Source organism: Alosa alosa, chromosome 3, assembly GCF_017589495.1.
Source record: "Alosa alosa isolate M-15738 ecotype Scorff River chromosome 3, AALO_Geno_1.1, whole genome shotgun sequence".
NCBI classification, from domain to species: domain Eukaryota; kingdom Metazoa; phylum Chordata; class Actinopteri; order Clupeiformes; family Clupeidae; genus Alosa; species Alosa alosa.
The window spans coordinates 3,708,819-3,718,220 of NC_063191.1; the positions used below are offsets into that span (position 1 = coordinate 3,708,819).

Below are 9,402 nucleotides of genomic sequence, written 5' to 3' on the forward strand. Positions count from 1 at the left end.
AAAGTCACTGAAAGGTAGCAGCCTATCCAAATTTATGCAAAGTTTGTGTTAACGTTTCACATGGTCAGGATATCGGATGTCACTTCTACAAGTACCCCAGGCATATATTTCAACCTTTTTGAGCTCTTTAGTTATTTAGATACTTATGCTACTCACAAAGGAAGCATTATAGCATTCGCATAACCGGCGTATTGTCATACAGAATCGACACTAGAAAATTCAAAATTGACCGAGGTCCTCCAAAGTCCTCATTGTGACAAAGTAAAAGGGGGCGGGGCTTGGGATCGGTCAATTGGCTGCGGTGTGATTGGGGCTCCGCCCTTTAAGAGGACGTCACTACGACACGCTGGGGGAACGTCAACCTCGAGAGACTTTTTGGGTTTGCTATTGCCAGGCAACGCCCTGTTCCGCCTCACACACACACACACACACACACACACACGCTGGGGGAACGTCCACCTCGAGAGACGTTTTGGGTTTGCTGTTGCCACGCAACACCCTGTTCCACCTCACATCTCCACCGAGTGGGGCACTGAGAGGAAGAGGGCTTCATCTGGGTTTTGGACTTTGTTTTGAAGCCTTAGCTCTCATTCTTTTTTTTCTACTATGCTATTTTTATTTAATAGACGGCTCTTCACAATGCTAGTAGAAGGCTCCATTGACTTGAATGGGATTTCCCGAACGTTCTACAGTAAGTTATTTTCATGTAATTACCGCTGCAAACATATAATTACCACTCTCACTGGCAACATGTTTTGTGCTTCTGCTTTAAGTCTCTCATATCACTGTGAAGTGAAAGCAGACGGTTGGTCAGCTGTGTTCTAAAGAATGTTTGATTCAAGTTCAGCGTGTGTTGTGAACTATTTGTCTCTCAGCAAAAGCCACGACGAAATGGTAACAATAAATGTAAAGAGACACATCGTGGAGTTAATTTTTTCGTTTCGGCAAGTAGCCCATATAATGGGCGGGATAATGTATAGAACGCCGGTCATTATCTGAAAATAAGTCCCTTTAGGACGAAATAAGACCCGTCTTAGTGTTTGCCCGGTCGAGACTTATTTTCAGATAATGACCGGCATTCTATACATTATCCCTTACATAATAAATACTAAACATTTATGTTTGTGTTTCTTTTGCCATTTTTTGTTTTCTGACCCTTAAACAGAAGCAGGGCACACACACACACAAACACACACACACACACACACTCTCTCTCTCTCTCACTCTTTCTCTCACACACAAACATACTCTCTCTCACTCTTTCTCTCACACACACACACACACACACACACATGCTGACTCTCTCATTCTCTCTCATTGCGAACCCGATAGAGCCCTTTTGACGCTCTACTTTGAGAGACCAACCATCACTCATGCCATCAATGTTGAATTTTGGGCGTCTGACGGAAACTGATGAATCTGACCAACACGGCAAATGTGCTTTCTATGTTATCATTCACCACATCACATTATAAATTAGCGTCACACATTATCACTAAGTTCATCATAATCATCATCACTTAGTTCATGGCATGTAGGCTACACACAGCCTACCTGCTCCATCACTGAGTTCTTGTGATCATGTGGGCTATATCTCCACCACCTGCTCCATCACTGAGTTTCTTGTGATCATGCTCCATGGGTGATCATGTATCTCCACCACCTGCTCCATCACTGAGTTCTTGTGATCATGTGGGCTATATCTCCACCACCTGCTCCATCACTGAGTTCTTGTGAGTTCCTCACTGTTCTTGTGATCATGTGGGCTATATCTCCATCTGCTCTGTGATCATGTTGCTCATCACTGAGTTCATGTGATCACGTCTCCCTCTGCGGAAATGCATTTCTTTGTTGCCTTGCTAGAGATCGCCTTTCTTAAAAGCGGCTTGCTTTCTAAAGCTCAAATTCAACAAACTTCAACATGTTGCTGACATACTGTAGGCTAACCTACCTGCAATATTGTTTATATTTTTAAGCTTCTACATTGGTGTTATTTTTGCACAACTGGCACTACCAGCACCCGCCACAATTTCAAGGTGTGGCTACTTCAATTAACTATTTGGATACACTTACAGATTCCTGGCTCTGAGCCAAAATGGGAGGGGTGGGACCTGACAAGAGCTATTATTGGATCAGTCCTGTGTCAGTATGGAAAATGAACCAATGGGCCGCTGACTGTCCTTGGCTTGGGCAGACCGTTGGCCAAACAAATTAAAATGAGGAAAATGCCCGGTATGCCAGTTGGCCAGTCCGTCCCTGTTGGGCAACTTCTATAAAAGACGCCCTTTCTGATGACCGTAGTCTCTCTCACGCAGGGCAGCTTGGCGTGGTGCCTCACTGGCAGACACAGGGCAGCTTGGCTTGGTGCCTCACTGGCACGTCACGTTCATTGTTTAGTCTTTTGTGTTGATTCATTGGTCATTGATCTTGGCTGTCTTTAGGACCAGATTTGTTTTGGTGCCTCACTGGTGGGGTTCCACGTTCATTGTTTAGTCTTTTGTGTTGATTCATTGGTCATTGATCTTGGCTGTCTTTTAGTTTAGGATTTGTATTTAGAGCTGGTGGTATTTGGTGGTGGGGTTTCATGTTACTTAGTTTAGGATTTGTATTTAGAGCTGGTGGTATTTGGTGATGGGGTTTCATGTTACTTAGTTTAGGATTTGTATTTAGAGCTGGTGGTATTTGGTGATGGGGTTTCACGTGACTTAGTTTAGGATTTGTATTTAGAGCTGGTGGTATTTGGTGATGGGGTTTCATGTGACTTAGTTTAAGATTTGTTTTAGAGCTTTTGGTATTTGGTGATGGGGTTTCATGTTACTTAGTCTAGAGTTAGTTGAGCACAGTAGTTAGAGGACCCAGAAGACTCAACAAAAACGTGTCTTTTGTTTCTGGTCGAGAGTTCTGGTTTGTTTCTGGTCACGTTCATTATCTCTCATACACACACAAAATGAAAAGATCTCTCTCCCTCTTTCTCATTCACTATCTGTTTCTGTCTCTCTTTCTCTCTCGTTTACACACACTCACAATTATATTACACTTAGATGCTCAAATGCTCACATGCTCACTCTCTTTCTCTCTCTGATTCACACAGACACACACACACAAACACACATATACATACACACAAACACACACAAATATACACATACACAGACTTACATTCTCTGTCTCTCTCATTCACTGACTGTTTCTGTCTCTCTTGTTTACACACACACACACAAAATTACAAATATATACAGGAAACACAGTTTTCTCGTCTGTCAGATAATTAAGAACAAGCTAGGCAGGTTTTATACCAACAGGACTCGGTGACCTTGAGAAACAGAGATCTATGTGAGGGCCAGAGTGTTCCTTTAAATTACCTCTATATTGGTTTCAGCCCTGTCCCTTGGTTTGACCTCTAGCCCCAATATTGGTTTCAGCCCTGTCCCTTGGTTTGACCTCTAGCCCCAATATTGGTTTCAGCCCTGTCCCTTGGTTTGACCTCTAGCCCCAATATTGGTTTCAGCCCTGTCCCTTGGTTTGACCTCTAGCCCCAATATTGGTTTCAGCCCTGTCCCTTGGTTTCAGGATTTCTCTTGATTATTTGAATATTTTAATTATATTATGTACTGTAGGTGCTGAACTCCCATAATGCGGAGACTTCCCTGGTTCACTAATGCAATTACACTCTTTGCAGACGGCCCATTCTAATTTCACTACTCCAGTACCAATGACGTTCAGTCTAATAACCCCAACCGATTTTATTGAAAATGAAAATGTCCTCATAAACGCCGCATCACAGGCTTTCTGGAGATAATATGTAATGGATTTGAAATTGATTTTACTACGTGAATTAATTTCTCCTTCAGCTGGAGGATGAACTATGCATGGTTCATCTTCACTCCTTCAGCTGCAGGATAAACTATGCATGGTTCATCTTCACATTGTCTGAAGGAGAAACTGCTGGATTAGCTGAGATTTTAAGTCGTATTACTTCCACATTGTTTTTAAAAGTTATTTTGGCAGTAAAAATACCGTGTGTGTATGACCATGACTAGGGATGTAATGGTATAAAAATGTAAGCTCATGGTTATGGTGACCAAAATGATCACACAAACACACACACACATACTGTACACACACACACATTTAAAATGATCATGGTTTTCATTACTGTATGTTTAAAATGATCACTAAAAGGTATCACGATGCCTTCAGTATTATTTCCAACGCTTTTTAGAATCGATACTTTATTAAAATAGTAACGTTCTGTGTCTGTGTGAAATGCTGCTCTCACTGCTCCTTGCACGCATCTAGGCAAGTGGGCGTGTCAAGCAGGCAGCTCTGAGAGAGTGAGTGTGCAGCCAACGTCAACATAGTTCTTTGCCGACAATCCTCGGCCTTGTGGATAAAACAAAAGGTGAAATGAAATCTGCAACTATTTTGGATACATCGCGAATAGTGAAGGCAAGCCATCAGGTACACAGAGACCCGTTTGTAAAATATGTTTCAAAGTCATTCAAAAGCAGTAGGCTACGCATGGAACTTGGCTAAACACCTCGCAGACATATCCCAACATTTTTAAAGAATAACATTACCATAACCTGTAAACAATCTATTTCAGTACTACTGGTAATATTTGTCATGGCATGTAGACTGCAATTTTATTGCCCAGATATAGGATAGGCTACCCGAAATGCGCTAATTAAAGCCCACAGCATATATTACCACCAAAGCATGTTGAGTCCCAATAATAATAATAATAACCACTGATTGTTAGTGGTAGCAAATGATGTTATCAAAGAAATAGACGTAATGTAGGAAAGCACACAGATATATTGCAACAGGTAATGGTGTAGGCCTATCTGACTAAGACCTGAGTGGTTGGAACGTCGTGCCTTGTACACTGGGCTTAAAGAAGACTATCCTCACATTTTTCCCTTTGCAACTGTCAAAGAAATCCCATGAACACGGGAAGGCCTAGGGAAGCATATACTGTACATCAGATGGCCTAAAGATTAGGCCCCTCTGCATTGCATGCAGTAATTTCAACACTGACCTTGATCTAGCCTAGTTTGGCTATTTAAAGCTACTTTATTGCCAAAACACAACACAATGTAAATGAACTATAACAAACAATAAAGGACTTAATCACACAAAGTAGGCCTACTATTTTACTGACTATAAAAAATAATCATTATTTAGGAAGTTTAGAAGTTTATAACCCAGAATTGACCTGCACATTACAAAAGTGCACTGAATTCAACACAAATGACTCAATACACTTGGAGGAGGTATGAGTCCTTTCTTTTCCAGATATCTTAGGATTTCGCCATAGTATCGTTTCAGTATCGAGCATTGTGATATTTATGGCAGGTATCGTATCGAAGTCATTATTTTGGTATCGTGACAACACTAATGTTTAAAAGTGTGTTCAATATGTGACATGAGTACAATTTACAGTTGTTTGTAACCAAGTTGCTTAGCTTGCTTAGCTTGTTTGGCTATTTACCAAACATCTGACATGCATGACAATGTTCCCGGCGTGAGAACTGTGTTGATCACTGATGGTGTAACGTCAGGATTTTATTTATTGACTGCTGTTTTCATGAATTCATGATGAAGACTGTGCTTATATTTTCCTTGAAATGTTCAATATTTGATATGTTGTCTTTACACAATGTCCCAACTCTTTTGGAATTAGGGTTGTAATATAATATCATATCAATACCGTACAGATGAATGATATTGTGGTATTGTAGTCCATATCTCCTACCCTGGGTGCCAGTCAAACTTAGCCACGCCCACAATATTTGAGGTCGGGAAGTTCGGTTTGACATTGCTCCGTTGTTGAGCAACTATGCTCGAACCAGAGCTGTTTTGACCAATTAAGTTCGACTTTACGATCATGGACAGGTGAGCAACAGTGCCTTGTCTATCATGTCATCTGAGCTTAGGTTGATATTGACCATTTTTCAAGGTCAAGGATTTGTGCTTGGTAGAACGAATGGAACACACAATGGAACAGACACACACCATGGAACAGACTAGCGAGTGTGCAGGAAGCTGCAGGTGCATTATTAAAAACCATGTGCGCAAAGGATTGTGGGTGTTCCAAGCATGCAGAGGATAAACGCATGCATCCTCGAAAATTCTCAGAAAATCTCAGAACAAAGGACTCAGTACTTGATAGAATTTTAAAGTACCCTTGACATTGGAACAGTGCTTGGTGAGATTCGATGACGTAACGTCCTTGAAAGAGCAGCTTTGAAGGACCCATCCTTGACTTTGAGAAACGGTCATTGTTTGCAACAAAAACGAGACGGAGAGAAGGAGACAGATGGCTTCTGACAGGGAAGCTACCAGGCTCGTAACTGAGGGGTTCTGTTCACGTTGTGTCTGCTGCAGCACTTAAAGAGGAACTTGGCAACTATTTCAACATAATAAACCCGTTTAGAAATCATTTGGATGGTTAAATGACCTGTTCCGGTGAAAATGGTGACTTTCCTCTCGCGCTTTAGCGCCCCCAGGCGGAAAACCAACCTTGCAACATTGAGACTTACCGTCCCCGAAAGAGAAGTGAGAAACAAGAAACTCGCTTTTAAATCGCGGTTTCTTTTACCTTGTAACATCGTGAACCAAACTTATGCTAACCGCTCGCTAGCTTGTAAACAAATCCATGTGCTTTATCGAAACAATTTATTTACCTTTTTTCCACAGTTTGAAATAGCATAATGAACAATTTCTCCAGCAGAGGGGGAAATCCTGCCAAGTTTCCCTTTAATATTCACTATAATCAATGGAAGTAGCTACACCAGACCTGATAGTGGCGCATACACTTGAAAAAAATAGACCATTCTTCTAAAATTGATTTTAAAACGCTGTTTGTTTGCAAACAGAACGCTTCAGTTACAAAGCCTGGTGTAGCTTCCCCGTGAGACCCCATAGAAAAATGCATATTATTTCCATGAGGTTTTATCACTCGAAACAATTATTCCTGAAAACTTTGGCCAAAGTTGGTATGTGGGAAAACTCTGGTTTCACTTTCATCAAGGGAAAACAGCAGTGTGTTTGCATTGTGACATGTTGTTCTCTCGTTTGCTTGAAATCTCTGATTGGCCACCTGTTGGCTCCAGGGGTCTGCAACACCCTTCCCCAGCTGTTTATAACATGTTTGTAGCATCGGTGTGAACAGAATTATTTTTAAAAACGAAGGAGGGCAAATATCTGTTTTTCCAAATAGCCTACCCTGCTACGTATTTCATTGTCTTACATTTCGTTACCAGGTCTTGTAGGAGATATTGGCAGCATAACTTTTACAAAAGACCAGAAAACAATGTTAAGGCATTTGTGGAGAAGAATGATGGTTTGTGTGTTCTTCCTACAGCTCATGGTAAGATATTTTGTTGCTGATTGGTTAGGTCTATCCAATTGAGTGCAGAGGCATTCCCCTGTATCGGTTGAAACACGCCCCATAATTACATCCCAATGGAGCAGTATCAGACTCATATTCTGACTAGAATCTGAATATGATGCGTCAGGCTACATATCTCCTACTCACACACACATATAAACACACATATAAACACACACACACCATAAGACATCTCTTACCGCTGTTTGAGCCCCCAGCTGCCATTTTGCCTTCCTGAAACAGACACAGATCACTGGGTCACGTTCTCCAACATCATTATCAGTCTTGAGTCTACATTCATCCAGTAGACCTGCTCATTTCTACACCCGTTCTCCCGTGACAAACAGGACAGAACAGGTGTAGACACACACACAAGTACTGTGGCAAACAGGACAGAACAAACTTCAGCTCTGTAAGATGTACTGTGGCATACACTATGTCTGTTATCTCTGAAGCTAATGATTAACCCATCATCATAATCATCACCATCACCACCACCATCATCATCATCTCTCTCTTCAATGCATATACTAATGGAATATGCATACACTAGTATTGCTATATGTAATGTGCATATACTAGTATTGCTACATGGAATGTGCATGAACTAGTCCTATTGCTATATGGAATGTGCATAAACTAGTATTGCTATATAGCCGTTATGAGCGACGTACAAACGCATTTAATAGACATTCGTAGCGCCCAATCAATGGCTCTGGGCATTCGTAAGCCACGTTTCAAATACGAGAAAATGAATGTCTAGTTCCTAGACCCCATCTCAATGAGATGAGATCTGACGTTAGCCAGGCTAATTGCTATATGTGTGCATAAACTAGTATTGTTATATGGAATGTGCATAAACTAGTATTGCTACATGGAATGTGCATAAACTATTATTGCTATATGGAATGTGCATAAACTATTATTTCATAAAGCATGTCTGCTAATCACAAAGTGGGTCTTACCTCAGTCTAGTGCAGCAGCCCCTGCAACACACCAAACAGGATGAGAACAGGATCCCTGAGTGTTTCAGCGTAAACAGGAGAACTCCTCTTCAGAGTGCTATACGGAGGCCATTTCCTCTCCCAGCTACAGTCCCTTCTGAAATGGCTAAGGTTAAGTTTCACTTTCACTTCTCGCGGTGCTGCCGTGCTGGAGGTTCTGAGCCTCTAAGTCTTTTTTCTTTCAATCCTGATGTCAACTGCAGATCCAACAGATATCCGTGTGTGCGATATCGTGCATTTTTCAACTCGTTGGCATACTAATTATGTCCCATAAAGACGACTCGTCGAGGAGGAAGGAGGGCACGCAGGAAGAGCTACTGAGAAACATCTGTGCACGCACGCAGGAGCAATCGACCCCGTTAGATGGCCCCATTGAGATTGGTGGGCTGCAGTCACATGGTGTACGCAACCTGATGATGATGCGATGATAATCGACGTCTGAACAGGAAACGTTTCGCGGAATGTTTTTGAAAACAGCAGGAGCATGTTGTAGGCTACCTTTTGACAAACAATATTTTGTTAGCTTTGATTACAGTCCTGTGTCGTGACTTTTGCTTTGCTAAGACAACGGTCCAAACCAGCGATGGATTATTGAACTGTACATGGACAAAGCTAACAAAGTATAGCCTACTAACATCACTTGAACAAACGTGGTAGCCCCCAAAACAAATAAGTTACCCTAAAACAAATGGTGGCTAGCCCTAACATGTACAGCAGGCCTCTCCTTATTGAGCCTAAGAAAAATTTAAACTGGAACAGAAAGCCCCTCTTAATCCGTCCAACCTACCCATGTCATCCCTGATCAAAAATTGGTGGCTAGCCTTTTTAACATGTTAGGCTTAGGGGTGTTTCATGCTTTTAAAAGTTCTGGGGGGAGATTTCTCTCTCGGGATTTTTTTTTTAAAATTTACACTATTTTTTAAATTTAATTTAAGATTTCTGGGACACAGTCCATGACTTTTCAATATCTTTTAGTTAAAGGAGGATTGATTTTTTTTGAAA

The 9,402-nt window shown here is 41.4% G+C and overlaps 1 protein-coding gene across 1 annotated transcript in view; it reads right to left on the reverse strand.

Annotated features, from left to right (window-relative positions):
- Positions 1-8,743, reverse strand: part of LOC125292239 (myelin-oligodendrocyte glycoprotein-like) — an 11,873-nt gene extending 3,130 nt beyond the window's left edge. Inside the window, exons 1-2 of the mRNA XM_048239455.1 lie at positions 8,362-8,743; positions 7,597-7,630 (exon numbers count right to left, since the gene is read on the reverse strand). Of these exons, the coding sequence (XP_048095412.1) occupies positions 7,597-7,621 (25 nt within the window). The 5' untranslated portion in view covers positions 7,622-7,630; positions 8,362-8,743. The remainder of the gene's footprint in view (positions 1-7,596; positions 7,631-8,361) is intronic.
- Between the last annotated feature and the right edge of the window lie 659 nt (positions 8,744-9,402).